Source organism: Danaus plexippus, chromosome 8, assembly GCF_018135715.1.
Source record: "Danaus plexippus chromosome 8, MEX_DaPlex, whole genome shotgun sequence".
Classification (NCBI taxonomy): Eukaryota; Metazoa; Arthropoda; class Insecta; order Lepidoptera; family Nymphalidae; genus Danaus; species Danaus plexippus.
In genome coordinates, this window is record NC_083542.1 from 3094776 (window position 1) to 3111472 (window position 16697).

General features: G+C 30.7%; 1 protein-coding gene across 1 annotated transcript; it reads left to right on the forward strand.

The window, feature by feature from the left end:
• Window positions 1-15593: 15593 nt before the first annotated feature.
• LOC133318837 (keratin, type II cytoskeletal 1-like) lies at window positions 15594-16530 on the forward strand. Its single transcript, XM_061521118.1, has 3 exons — window positions 15594-15678; window positions 15856-16030; window positions 16204-16530. Exons 1-3 carry the CDS (start codon window positions 15667-15669, stop codon window positions 16443-16445), a joined length of 429 nt encoding a protein of 142 aa, XP_061377102.1. The 5' UTR covers window positions 15594-15666; the 3' UTR covers window positions 16446-16530.
• Window positions 16531-16697: the final 167 nt, after the last annotated feature.

Genomic DNA, 16697 nt, shown 5'->3' on the forward strand with positions numbered 1-16697 from the left:
TGATCGGTTGGTTGGTCGGTCGATCAGTCGACAGACCGTCGCTTGATTAGTTGATTGGTCTGTTTGGTTAACAGATCAGGTTGGTTGATCCAATTCCCATAGACTAGTTTATCTTCTCTTCTTGGTCCTATGCCCCCTAGATGGGGCAGAGGGCGTCCATAGCACGCCACCATCTCGTTCGGTCTTGAGCTTCGCCTTTCATATCGCTCCAAGTCTTGCCGATGTTTTCTGCAATGATCGTCCGCCGCCAGGTCTGCTTAGGGCGGCCACGTTTTCGCTTTCCTTCAGGGGTCCAGTCTAGGGCTTGTCTCGCTATGTGTTCCGGATCCCTTCGAAGCGTGTGGCCGATCCACTTCCACTTGCGACGTTTGATTTGCAGATCAATAGGTATCTCACCGCAGCGTTTCCACAGATTAACGTTGGAGATTTTCTCGGGCCAGTAAATAACGAGAATACGGCTAAGACACTAATTGACGAAGACCTGAAGCCGATGCGAGATGTCCTTAGTAACCATCCACGTCTCACATCCGTATTACAGCACGGTTTTGACGTTGAACTGGAATATTTTGAGTTTAACTCTCGTGGTCAGTCTCCGCGACTGCAATGATTTGGCGATTCTCGAAGCGATGACCAAGATTAGTTTACGAATATTTTTATTATAATATAATACTATAATATTCCTGTGTTCTTAAGCATTTTAAACAAATAACTCTTACATTTATATTAATCATGTTTACACTTCACATTCAGGGACCAAATTATACATTTTGTTATCAATTGCGTGGGGTTAAATACAAAAAGATAAACTTGGTCCACATTATAAAATGTAGACTTGATTGACTTTTCTTATTCCAAAATTTTTTATAGTTTAGGTTCAACTGCTAGCTTCTTATTGAAACTGAAAATTACATTTCTATCATTATATGTATAAATATTTTATTAATAAATCATTTATTATAATAAATTTTTATCAATAACTATTAAACTGGTTAAAAAGTGAATAATCTAGATTATATAATTAAAGTTGAAGTAAATATTAATAAATAATTTAATTTAATATTTAAAAAAAATATCTAATTCAATTTAAATGGTATGTTAAAAGACTTGTAAAAACAAAATCAAAACATTTGCCGATATCAAAGTTATAGAACTCTAATAGGATTCGGCGCTTGAATATTTCATTTTATCCTGAATTCGGTGGAATTCAACTGGTATTTTCAAAAATGGAATGTGTTTGATAATTAAACTGAGCGTTCCAATTTCAACTTTTAGTGTAAGGATACGGGAAAATTGATTTCATGAAATTTTATTAAATTTTTCAGCTTTGTAAAATTTATGATTATTAAAGTTTCAACACTGACTGACATATTGCATGTATTTATATACAATATATTATTATCGGCTGTATAAAATGAACAGAATTGTTATTATCTGTATTAAATACACTCTTCACATGTACCAATTAAAATCACTCTGAAATTCCATTGAATAGAGCGAAATAGGTCAGCAATTAATGGACACCATTTAAACAAGCAGATCACTGATCCGTACTGTAATATGTAGATCTTATATAACTATTCTAGGTATTCCAGATAACGGACATGCTTTAATATTATATTAACAAGACTAATTAAAAGCTATTTTAAAACAAGACAAACGTAAAGCCTCACAAAATGTTAAATTGTACATGAAATTTGTTTGACCATTATTAATGCGCTGAAAACATCCGATAGAATTATTAAAAGGAAAATATTGTTGTTATTTTTCAAAAAAATATAGAAATACTATTGATATAAAATATTTTTTTAAAGTTAAATATCTTTAACTAGTTTTATTCCTTCGTATCTCCGAATTGCGTTCAGTTTATACATTAAAAACAAATTTTTAATTGTTTGTATTGCTATTTACGATACATTATGAATTAAGTAAAAATTTTGCTAGTAAAGGAATTTTCTACATAAGTCGCATCAAAAACCAATGTCAAACGACATAGTTTACGGACGTTCCTTTAGCGGCAAAGGATTGTTAGACTTGTTGTTGAACTTTCAAAAACATTCACAAAGGTCCACAACATAATATCCTTCACAATGTATGTTATCATAAAAATACATCTTTTTTATTATATATTCGTTCTAAATTTAAACGTTTATCGTGTTGTGGCATGAATGTTTTGCTTTCATTGCACAGATTAGTAATTATTCAGACGAATGGTTTAAAATAAAAACCATATTTTGAGATTCAACTCCCGTAACTTTGGTTCGCATTTATTTTTAATTTTTCGCCCGACGTTTCGATTGCTTTGCTGTAATAAATTAAAAAAAATGTTCTTATATATTACAAACCCTAATGAAAAGTATGAATTTTATATTTTTTGATAATAGATTAATTTTTTTGTAATACTATTAATACGTGTTAGAGACTTTGATTTTCTTATTGCTAGAACTTTCTCTATTACATGAATATAAAATAATAATACCTGTGGACAAAAATATGTATATCGGCGGAATTCCTTGTATTTAAATAATCAATAAATAAGCATAGTTGAAATTATCAGGTGTCACCTGCATAACCGCCTGCGTAGCCACCGGTGCAAGTTTAGTCACAACAATAAGGGTCAGTTGATATAAACAGAGGCGAGGGTACAAATTTAAAACAATCTAGATCGAGTCGTTGCAACTATCGGACCTCTCCGAAAGAAAGAATTCGTCAAACCGTCTACAGGTTACCTTCACAAGCCAGAGTCAGAGCCAGAGACCCTTACGACAATCAAGAACAGAGGCATTGATGACGTCAGTTATTCTGACGCGGACGTCATACTCTTTAAAAACTACGAACATTATACTAACTCCTACATGTTAGATATTCATTAAATCCGCAAAACATTTGTTAAATGAAAAATATATTGCAATTTGACAGACATCGCCGTGACAACCCCGTTGTGTGTATAAGGTGTCGTAAAAAAAATGACGGTACTGACTCCGCAGGACGTACACCTGCATGTATGAACCAGAAAATTCCTGTTACCGTACAAGCAATGTCATGACATGGCTCTCCTGATATCATATGTACCATGGCATTGTTATCCTATCGCGGCAGTCATCTTAGGTATACATTGTCAGTTTTGTTATGTAATTTTCATTATGATATTCATTACGTAGTTTTCCTGGAACCTCTGTCTGGTTGTGAACCGCACCCTATTAAATATTTTTAGATCATGGCATATATATGTGCGTGTGCGTGTACGTGCGTGTGTGCACGTGCGTGCGTGTCTGTGTGTGTGTATTTTATGATGTAAAATTTCTATTTTCAAAAAGAAAATTTTCATTACGTTACAGTTGACAACATAGCGTAAAGTGAAAGGTTGGCATGGCTGGCACAGCAGTCATGAGCAGTCTGGGATCCAAGGGCCCGCTTCAGCGGATCCAGTAACATCATTAATTGCAATCATCCTTGCAAGTCCTTCCTGAGATTCATCAGTTTTTTACCTATGTCTATGATCTGAATGCAAGTATTTATAATTTATTTTGTTCTCTAGAGACCAGATATAAAATTAAATCTATGGTTCGATGCCTTGTCTATTAAAATCATAACTGTTTTTAGTTTAAAGTATTTTTTTTTAATTTAGAATTCAATGAAATCCAGGAAAGCTTTAAGAAAACAATTGAACATTGAATATCAGTGGGGTGATTTAGATGTAGACTTTTTGAACTCTCAGTTAAGTTAGTTGGAACAAATCTAGCACTTTAGAGGCGGCAGTCGACTCGACGTGTTACCAGCATAATAATAGCAATTACGAGATAATTTTGGAGTCTGGATTCCTAGCACGATCACCTAATCTATTTACGGCTTCTCGCAAACAGGACATCTTATATTACATTATTAAATACAACACTAAGTCTCTAGATATCTTAGTATATTTAATTCTATACAATTCCAAATCTATGAATGTTTTAATTTGATTTTTTTTTAATAAATAAGCTTTTCGGTTAACATTATTTTTAGTCTTATATCGAGGCATTTTTTCCCCCTATTTTTAAGTACGATACTTCAGAGATCCCATCATGAAAACCCCAAAATGATCCTCGTGACATATTTAGAAACCTTCAAAGCTCGACACACTTTGGAAATTATAAGAACCCCCCGCTCCACTGCCTTTGTGTCTAAGCAATACGTAATTTTACACACACTTCTCTATAGAAAAGGGAAGTTTGTGAATGGACTAATTTAACACTTCACCGCTCGCACTGGTTGAAGAGGGAGCTTAAGTATTTTATGTTATTTACTTCATGAACAAAGAAATAAAAAATCTTCTTTTTTATGAAATAACTGCAAATTAGTCAATTTATAAAATAACTAGTTCTGACCCGCTGTTTTGCTTAAGAGTTTTAAATTCAGTATATCACTAATTTTAAGCAATCCCATTTTAATTGCAGTTTGTATTATTCTAACTTATAAGATTTGTATCAAAATTAATCAATCAGTCCAAACTTAAATATTTATATCATTTTTACAAGTATTATTAATAGGTTACCAATCGAAAAAATAATTGTACAATATACATATATATCGCACTAAAAATTCAAATATAATTTTGCATGTTCGGCTAAAAGGTAAACATGTAAAATTTCGTATTTATATAATTAAAGGGAAATTTATTTCAACATTATTTGCTAAAAATATATTAATTCACACAAAAGGAGTAAAGCGGAATCGTCCTTTAAATATAATTACCATAAGCCAGTAGGATCTCAACAAAGTGTCATGGCTGCATTCCTCATAGAAGCGTCTCTGAAGAGACCTTTATGTTAATGATGAACGACCTGCGAATATGAATTAAGATAGGTGACATTAGTAACAAATGGTAAGAATTTAATACACATCAGTCAACAACAGAATAATACATATCAAAATATGACATTGTAATTATAGGTGCAACCTACTTTTAGACAATTGACATTGATAACAGACAATAAAATTTCATTTATCTGCAGTTCAATATGCCATTTAGTACGAGTATTTAACTAAATAAAACAGATAATAAACTAAAAAAGGACAATAAACTGTTCTAAAATTACGAGCGTATTGTGAAAATTGATGTCGTAAATTTTTTTTTTTTTTTTGTTAAATTAGAGATAGTAGTTTATTTTATAGTTTATTTTTATAATTATATTAAAAATATCTTAAAATTGAGAAATATAATATGTTTGTCTATGATTACACAGTCACAGTTGTATCAATATTATATTATCATATTTACGTATAATAACTCTCTATACATGCGTAACTTTAAATATAATTCAGCATTTGTCAAAAGTAGTACTAATATTTAGTAAGCTCACTATTATAACCGTTTTAAACATCGAACCAAGTGAATGGAATTCAAATAGCAGACGAGGTTTAATGAGAAATATCACGGACAATAAATATATAAAACAAAGTTTCGCGTATGATAGGAGAACAAACGGACCGTTATAATGGAACAGAAAAACTTTTAATGACCATTTTATGACCGTGTAGTTATAACGAAAAAGGTAGAGGTTTTATACCTACACGACATTCTATCACAATTATAATATAAAAGATACTATAACATACTAGAAGATGTCAAAGACGTCGCTCCGGCTAGCTAGGTTAGTCTCATGATTCGTTCTTAATGAATAAAAATGAATGATTTTTATAATAAAATTCTGAATTCAGACCCATACAACTACTTAACGCAAAACGTATTGGAAGTATATATGCATTCTTTTTAAATCATATTGACAGTGACAGCGTCTGTACTAGTGGCAATTATTTAAAACAAACATGCAATAAATATATAATAAGATTAAATTAGCAAAATATTTAAAAATTCTTTTTTTGAAAGAATTGAAAAACAGATAAAATCATGAATGGAATAAAGTCAAGTTGGTTTCAGATTACACTGATCCGAAAACTTACAGATTTTTAAAAAAATAAATGGTTTAAAATTCTATTTATTTCATAGTAGAAACAAAATTTTTGGACAGCAAATCATTTTAATTTGATGTTTTAAATATCAATGTGTGTATGTTTCGATTAAACTAGTATTTAAAAAAAACAGTTCGATTACAATTCAAAGTGTGTGTATATTTTGAAGAAAAAATCGGTTTCAGAAGAAATCCTTGTCAAATTTATTCTATGCAAATTAATTTGGGTACACGAAATTTGAAATTATAAAACTTTAACCAAAAGCCCTTAACAGTTATTTAATTGCTTATACCCAGTTTCACCAAGCTCTGTTTATTAAATCTAAACGAGGCATTTACTAACGAACCTTCAAAAATATAATTGTCTGTCATAATATTTACGTCCCACGATGAAAAATTAACAAGTCACATTAAATGACCGGCTACCAAATTATTCGTTCTTGTTATAATATGACCAAATTGAAGTACAGCGTTTAATACGACATGTTTGCTACGATGCAGTACGTTATCCATTGATCGTATATATTCCTCGATACGTCACTTGCTAGCTAAAGCGCCCAATTTATATATATCGTTGATTGCATAGATTTGACACACAAAAGGCTTTCTTTTAAGTTTCCTAAGTGTAACCTGTCAAAATCGTGTTGTCAATTTTTGGCATAAATTTTGTTCATGTTAAAAGTGATGAAAAAAGTACCTATTTTGCAATGACATAGGGAAGCTGGGGCAAAATTATTCATCATATGAAAAGGAAATTTCTATTCACCTTATTAATAATAATAAATACAATTAAATATCCGAAACTGACAAAACAGATGCTGTTACTATGGCTACAAAAAATTAGAGGTGGGATTGGATATTCCAGTTTTGACAATACAATAGATGAACAGTCCGTTACCCTTTTGACGGACCTTGATAGCAGGAATTAGTATTAATGTCTTGTTAAGACATTTAAACGGACATTAGTGCGTGGTGGGACGCTCGACACATCTGACAGTCCATCAAACGCCTTAACGAGCCGTTATTTATTTAACATTAATTGGTGAAACTGAGCCTAAAACATCTTAAATGGTTCCAATATTCTAGAAAAAGCGATATTATATTTTAATAACACTGCTCCTATATTAATTGATAGTTTAATTCAATTCAAAACCAAAACCAAAAATGATTGGAAGAACGTTTTTTATCCTCTGCTACTACACGCATATTGCATTCATTATTAAAAAAAAAAAGTAAACAGCTAGTTAACAATAATAAGAACAAAGAGTTAATTGCTACAATCGACAACAAAAATTGAATGCAAATAAAAAACAATGGCGTACAATTGAAGGACCTGCAGTATAGAAGATTGAAACAAAATCAATGGAGCTTTTACCAAAACGAATAATAGTTGGTAGGGAGAATAATACCTATATAAATGGATGAAAGTTCATAACCATCGACTATTTCTTATATTTCTCAAGAAATGTGTATCTTTATGACATGTAAAAATTGAATTCTAAATTCGAAATATTTACTTCTTTGACTTAGATATAAATATATATTTTTTTTTTCTATTAGAATGATTATCCAGATAATTTTAATGATATTGCCTGTATATTTTAATCATATGAGTATCAATATAAAAGCAATGGAACTGCCTTTATTACTTCATATGGTGAATGACGATATCCACTGACGTATGTTCGTTTGTTTATAGTATTTTTCATCACCGTACAAACCCGAGTAATATAAGTCATCACACTATTTACCCGGACGAAGATTGAATCCGAGAACTATCCCAGGAGCGTTGTAGAGGCGTAGTAAATACTATACTAGAAAGCCAACTCCGAAGGGAATAATATACTTATAGTAAATATATTTTTTTATCTTATAACTTCTCGAGGAAAGCAAAATGAGAGCATATTTATAACGTTTATTTTGCCACACTTTGGAAGGTGCAGAATTTTAAAAAGTTTTCGAGTACGTAATGAATGTTTGATTATACAGAGACGCTGTGTTTAAATTCATTATTTATAAAAAACGTTCACCTAAAAGCCAACACCCATTCAGAAATAATTATTCGTACCTATATATTTTTTTTACCTTTAATATTTGCATTGTCCACGATATTTTTAATTTTTATTCATCATACGGACATCAACCGCAAATATTACCCTTTTTTTATTCCAGTTACATTCATTTGCTTGTATTTTTCAACATCACTTACTTAAATTACATTTCGACCGCGCTTATAAAATATGGCCACTCGTCAGTTCAGAGCAAATAAAATGTTGGCAACTGCATTTTTTTTTTTCAGTAGTTGCACCGCACTAGACCTTTTAATGTTCAGCCTGCCGTATCTACATCGAAAACTCTCACCCGGTCCGTATTTTTATCGATACTAATTAATAACGTTGCTCCGCGAACGTTTTAAATAACCCGTTGAATTACCATCTACCATCATTTAATACATAAATAATAATTGGGCTGTAAACTTTTTATATGTACAAATTTCTATATAATATATTTAGTTCTGAATGAAATAACGAGATAGTATTTTGTAAATATACCTTTATTAATAATTGCTTGCTTGCTATATATATATATATATATATATATATATAAATTAAGAATATTTAATGAACATGTATTCCCGCCTCAACATTTCATACAAGTCAAGAGACTAACTCGTGTTTCGTTTTAATATTAATATGATAACTGTAAAGAGATTATACGTAGATTGTTAAGAGGATACTCCGAATTTCATACATATTTATATGAGCGTATCTTAACGGCATGCGTGAATGAAGTTGTACGAGCGCTTTAAAGGCCCTTATTACAATTTCCACTTTTCCTAATAGCTCTCGCACATGCGACCATGCATATACATAATTCGCATATCTCAGTGTTAAAGTGCTGGCAAAGTAATTTATGTGCATTACTTAAACGCCAAGAATCCGCGGCAGTGGCCAAATTATGTTTAAATGAAACAGGCATGCAAAAATACAAATATAAAATACCAGACCTGACCTCGTTCCTCGCATCCATTAGCGTTTCAAAACGTACTCTCGTATTATGAGAGTGCTTTAAATACAATATTAATATTAAAAAACTCACATTTATAATGTTTTATTTAAAGTAAATTCAAAAAAATCACAGTATAAACAAAAATTAAATTTCATTTGTTCGTCACCCTTTGTTCGTTTGAACATGTAAACAAACGTGACGTATCAATATTTGAGATAGTTGGCTTGTATACAGTAACACGCAGCGTGACAGGACAGGACAAAGCACCCTCCAGCCGCTCAACCGCAAGGGCTCTACTCTAATAGCCTCTAGAAACTTAGCTCCAATTTGTCGCTACTTGTAATTTGCAGTAGGATTTTGAAAATAGAATTATTAAACGTCATCTTTATTTTATTTATTTTTTTATCTCCGGCCAGTATTACGACATACAGCCATTAATGTCAATTTTAAATTATTACTTTTAATATGTAATGACAATCACACATTTTTCTCATTTCTTTACTATCCTGTTTGGTGAAAGCGGTATATAAGAGGTTTTATTGATCGCTACATTCACAAATCCAGCTTAAAATATTGCATGTAACATTCTGATGTAACAGTCAGTTTTGAACACCTGCAGTATAAAGGAAAAAGCGCCGGGAATTCACACCGGTTGGTCCAAATAATAAAACGGATAGGACTTCGTTTAACGCTCTCGGTGACAGAACACTCTTTGGACATAATTTTCTGAATTTATTAACTGTATATTTTTAAGTATGGTAATAAACTTAGTTTATTATTGATATTTATACATTGTGTAATTATGAATAACTGTTATCATGATTAAAAATTCTTCCTGTCTTCTAAGCTAATATGCAAAGGGAATATTGGACATACTATTACAATGACAAATCAGCGTCAATAAACAAAATACTTGTATTTCAGAACTACGAAGGTATTTAATTTGTGAAAGTTCAATGCAATATCGATACAATACACTTCTAGCCGGGGACGTTTTCTGTTTGATAAAGAAATGAAGAATTATAACTCCCTGTTATTTCAAATACATATTTTGAACGATTTTAATGTAAGTATTGTTAGTTCAAATAAAAGAAGCATAAGTCTTTTGATGTTGGATGAAAAATTTTAAGCAATGAGACTCAGTGCGAATGAAACCATAGCATAAAAGAAATAGTGAGACTTAAGAGTCCTATTTAAATATCTCTGCTATATTTTTTATTATATTAATTTTAAATGATAAAATCAATTATTGGTTATAATAATTTTACATATTTAATATATCCTATTCCGTTTTTCTATCTCTTTCCAACATAATAATGAATAATATAGTACCGTTTCGGTTTTTTCATTAAAACTAGACGCCATTTTAAATTTTCCGTCGGGTTGGTTTAATTTCATGCCTTCATAGACTTTAATTATGCGCTTGTTAAAATGCTATACTTATTCCTTTTAAACTGCGACAATTGAGTTATAAATGAGAATAATAATCAAATCCGTGTTCAAAGCTTATAATTTCTCTTACTAGCTGATGCAAAATTAAATGATTGCAAATAAAATTCTTTGCATGAATTATAGCTTGCTCTTATAAACACTTATAGTCAACTATCGCTCACAGAGTCATAAAATAAAAGTAAATGAAGCAAAGATATCAACGAGAATATTCTTTGAATAAAGGTTTTTGTTAATCGAAAGTAATTGTGACGTTAGTTAATAACGCATAGAATAATTCAAGAGGGTGAAGGTGGCCAGAAAGAGAAATAATGTCAGCCTGATTGCACGTTTCTTTCATTGATTTATTTAGTATTTTTGTTTTTTGTTTTTTTTTTTTTTATTGATACATTATTTTAAATAACATAGCATTAAAAACAGAACAATTTAATTTTTAACAATCCACGTTCTTAAACATGGTCAAAGACGAATTTATAATTTAAAATAATTTATACATACCTGACTTACTACTTTTATATTTTATAAATCAAAATTCAAAAACCTCTGAAATTTAAAAAAATACAGTATTTTTGTGTGCTATACCTATGGTTTTTAACACAAATTGAAAGAAAATAAAATAAAATAAATTTTGATTAATTATCTGTCTATTTTGATCCATGTCAATTGAAACATTTGAAATTAGAAGTGAAGCTTTAAAAAATCGGTTCAACGTCATCAACGACGATTTATCGTTAATTTGTTACAAATGTATTAACTTTGAATATATAAGGTTATATACGAAGTTGATGAATTTACGAAATACCAAAATTTGGTCGGATGCATGCCGGAACAAGATTCATGTTTCCGGCTGCCTTATCGCCAGTAACAGTATCGTGCACAGATATAACATATGAGAGTATAAATACAGAGTAGGTTATAAATTTTGTATACATTTTACTAGCATCAATCAGTTGTATAGAGAAATTTTCGTTCGTATAATTATACAAAATTACTACTTATGAATAATACTTATTATTGTCTAATTTCTGTTTGCGACATTGTCCGCGTGGACTTGGAATTAGGCTTTGAGAGAATAAAGTATGTTAAAACTATGGAAATCGCAAGCAACCGGCAGCGACATCTATGGATTGCGCCACGAGGCTTCGTACAAAATACAACTATTTTGCCCTGGTCCTACATAGAACTTGGTAACTACATAGAATTTCAAGATAATTTATAGTCTATGTGTTAATCTAATGTTTGAAGTACATTGCTGTAAAGTTTGATCAAAATCCTTTAACTAGTGTTTGCGTGAAAGAGTGGCAAACGTCCATAAAATTATGTCTACATACATACTCACAAACGTTCCCGTTTATAATATTAGTAGATTAAGAAACATCATAACATTAGATGTACCATATAAATAATATCAAAATAGACTAATATCATTGCAATTTTATAAATCATTTTAAAAATTATACATTTTATGACATATTTGTCAAAGTATAGACCAAGAAATATTAAAATTCTTTGTAGCATAAATCTAATTAGTTTTGGAGACTTAATTAAATTTCGTTTAGTACGACGGTTCTATAATCACGGTAGCATGAACGAACTCCAGGATCTAGCATGTGTGGAATAATAAAATTATACAAGATTATTCTCCTTTTCCTTAATTGTTACATAATCTGTATAATTATACGGTTCATCAAAATAAAGAACTTAGTAAATAGAGTTTCAATAAACAAGAATATTATGCTTCATGCAATAAAAATAAAACTGTATTATATTTATATGATCGTGTACCTATCCTATGTAAAAATAGCATGTATGTGTGTCGATTATGTCGTAAATGCATTAGATATTTTATCACACAAGAAAGTCGAACAAAGCAAAACTTAAAAGCGATCTCTGTAGTGCACAGTAAAGCTACATTTCCATTAGGAACAAAGTTCAAAATGGCAGACGAATCGTGCAGTAAAAGTCCCCCAAGCGACTAAACCACAACACAATGGACCCCGCGAAAAACTTTCCAAAGACACGAATATGCTTTTAAGGAGTCAAGCACGCACTGGTTTGTATGCCACTAGCGTAAACGAAATAAAGATGTGGAACTAACTATTTACTTTAAAGCTTAAACAATACCAAAGTTCGCAAATGCATTTTACGAGCCCCGCGTGGCCGATTGTACACTTCAGCGAAATAAACGTGTTAGGAACAGAGAGCTTATTTAACCAGAAAGAAAATCTGTACTAAACATTTGTTGTTTAAGCCAGAGACGTGATTGTTCATGTGTGGATGTATTAAAAAGATCCTAGTGTAACCCAGCTTAAACTAGTGCCAATAACTGGTCCTATTGAAAAAAAAGTATGAAAAAAACAAAGTTTACAAATGTTTCTTAAAACACAAAGAATTAATACTAAAGCAAATTCTTTATAACAACGGATGGACTTTAAATTACAAGAAACCGTGAGCCAAGAAACCATTTTTAAACTAGTTGTAAACTAAACATAGAAATGCTTTTGATATAACAAAAGGAATTTATACCATCCAGCAAAGAAATGAGCCATGAACTATCAAAAGATATTGTTAGGTTTCCTTTGATCTTTGAAGTAGTTTGCTCTAAGAGCTACCAAGCTATGAATTAAATATTACATCGTAATAAATATTCTAAACTCACTAAAATATTTTTAAAATGTATTTTCATAATGAGCCCTAACATTGAATATAAAAACCTTTATATATTGAAGTTCAGTTTTAGTATAATGACAAAAACCGAGCACCGCAGAACCTAATGGGTCCCATTCAAAGTTGAGTGTCACTCGGTACACTTGGGGAAATGGCACATTGTTGCAAGGGCGTGATGACACGACGGGCAAATCTCCCAAACAATGGCGACTAATGTCGTGAACACTTGAACGGTGTTGAAGATATCCCGAGATATTAGATATTTGTTACCATAAATAGGGTACGTCAAGCCCGTCGCACTTCTGTACAGAAACCTGTTTTAATTATGACACGCACGCGAATATTAATAGTACATAGTCTGAAAAGGAATGATATATTTGCAAATTTTAATATTAAAAAAGTGGAAATTTAATATTATTGAGATCACAATAATTTCTCTAAATATTCGAATCAATTTATGAATAAAACAATTTAAGACAATACATAAGTAACATTTAAATCGCAAGAAGTAACTGAACATTCACTATTTAGATCGTATGCCGAATACAATCATGTATAAAATATATACTCAGTAAAAATAGTAATAGTAATAGTAGAGCTAACACAGACTAAATGAATAAAAATGTTCATTTAAAATAAAATAAAAAAACTCTCCGTAAAACTACAATGGCTTTTGTGAAACATTAACCTTTAACAAATTGTCAAAAAGCAACGACCCCGAATAATGTCAGGGGAGTACTAAAAAAAAGTCAAGAGCACTCCAACGTTTTTCAGAATGCAGCATAATTGAATTACATAGAATATATTGATGTTAAATAATAACCGCAATCAAGTCACATTCATAGTACAAAACCGTCCACTAGAACTCTGAGAGGAAGTGAGTTAAAATAAACAAAAAAATTTCAAGCGCTGGTCATTGGACGAGGCAGTCATCGTGATTTTGTTATTTACTGTTTTGTCATAGCAGCCGTTCTCTCGCCATTTTTGTGTGTAATTTTTTATGCCAATATCCTGAGTGATACATTAATGCCAAGAAATATAAATAATTATGAGTGAATAGTAACTAAACAAAAACGAATGTTGACATAAATTTGTTAAGTATTTAGAGGCGAACTTCATGAAAATCAAAAACTTCAACCGCTTACTTACATAAATTGCGTTCTTCAAAGTTTTACAGGCTTTTCTGTGTTGAGATTAAATCGTCCTGACTTTTCTATAATAAAACCGAAACCATTATGTCAAAATCTAAGTCGAAATACGGAATTAAGGCTGTATGTACGATATTTTTCTATTTTAATGTTGTTTCATTATTTTTTACATCTATCGCATGTTACATTATATTTCACTCAAAACTCTAATACGTCATTATATTTTTCCAAAGAATACGTTCTTTTCAGCAACAAAAAAATCGTTTAAAAATTACAACTGTAGTACCCCACCCACATCTTTAACAATAGTATCAAGGATATGAATGTAAACAGGCATGTTATGATTTACAAAAAACATAATATATTAAAAGAAAAAGTTTCTCAATATTAAAAACTCGATTCTAACTTATAAGCGGAGCTCATAAAAGTTTGTAAGTACTACCATTCTATTAAGAGCTCAAATTCCTCTTAAATGCGGAGTAGATGTAAATTTTTCAAAGCAAACATGCAATACTTACGATGAAATAAAAAACTTATAAGAAGAAAGTTAAAGTATGAAATACAAGTAAAAATTACATGTTTATAAATATGGAATGTTTAGTACGTGGGTTAAGTGAAAAAGTAATGAGACCCTTTATTGTATATAGTACTGTACACAGCTCGTGTGTGCTATTTCCTTGTCAGTTCCCTTATTCATTAAATTTAAAGTTAATTTGTTACACATTCGGTTTTTTAAATAATAATTAATCTTTATTGGAAATTCCGTTTGAATACAAATTTTTATTCCGATGTGGTAACACTTGAAAAAGAAGTGATAATTTTTACCTCTTTATATAAGCATGTATATACTCTCATTTATGAATATTACGTATTTTTCCTCTTAGAGACGTGACAGAAGAAAGGTATCTTTCAGAGTCATAATACCCCAGTTAAACATAATATTTTGGTCTTAATTATTTAGCATAAATATAACTTAAAGAACTTTTGAAACTCATCTTAGTTCTATAACCGGTAAACACAAATTTAATTAGACGATCTTACGTTATTATGTATTATAACGTAGAAAAATGATGATGACGAAAAAAGGTCATGATTTATTTTTCAACAATTAAATATTATACTTACACTGTTCCAGCTTTTCCAGGTTCGACAAATAATTTGTAGTAATTTTTACAAACTACTACTTTTGTAAACAAATATATTTCTTCATCGACGTTCTGTTATTGACGAAAAAACTGGCAAATAACTCTAATTAAATGATAAAAAATCATATTATGGTTACTTTTATTGAAATCCACGAACTATATCAATGTTGTCCGTTCTTGGGAATTCACAATGACACATCAATTAGCAAGTTATATTAGTAGATGCGCCACACTTAAACATTAAACACAAATATATTCAGATACATTTTTCAAGTCGCTCAGTTGTAAACAAAATCAGAAATGGAAGTCACTGTAAGTTGGATAAAATTTTCAATCATCTTTTTTTGTAAATAAGAACAGTTTGTCTTATAAATATAATCTTTCAATAGTTAATTAAAATACAAAATAAATTATATTAATTTCTATCCGTTCAAAGAAAATCTACCCGTTCCAAGAAAGACCTGAAACGGCAAATATGTTTGATTACAGATTATCCCAACTGCGCTTGTAATACTTTTATTGGGCAATATCAACTTCGCCAAAGGAAAAGTTCTGTTAAGAGAAAATGAAATCGGTACTTTGGAATATACACGAAATGACAGAAACATTGAAGCCAATAAGCTTGCAACTACAAGAGTTAAAAGACAATTCAGCTATCCTCGTGGTTTGTATATAAACAGACAATAAAATCGAACAGCTATCATTATGTCAGAATTTACGAAATAGTCATTTTAATAAAGCTTACAAAGTAGACGTACTTTGTTGTCATTCATGTTCAGCCATTTTCCAAAAATTAAAAAAGTCATCTTAAAGAAATTACAGAACTCTTTTTTTTAGATCCATACGGGCGACAACGGCCTATACCAATTATTATAGGTGGTGGAGGCATAGGAATTGGTAGATTTGGAAGAGGAGGATTTGGTGGCTTTGGAAGTTGGGGACCTGGAGGTAGAGGTTTCGGAGGAAGAGGATTCGGTGGAAGGGGCTTTGGAGGAAGGGGTTTCGGAGGACGAGGTATTGGCGGAGGGATAGGAGGCCGTGGCATCGGAGGGTTTGGAAGTCGCGGAGGACGAGGGTGATGTTAAGTTTTTAATGTATGTCATCAATATTTATTGTTAAATTTTGTTTTTATATATGGTAATTATATTTTTAACTTTTAAGCAATATTGGTGTATTATTTAAAATCCAATTAAAAAGAATATTTTTTCATTTAACATTTTAATTGTTATTCTAATTAATCCTCTGAAACTAAAATATACTACTATATTTAGGCTGTGATGCCATTCTATTTTATAATTTTATTTTCACATAATTAAAGACCTATCTTGCAA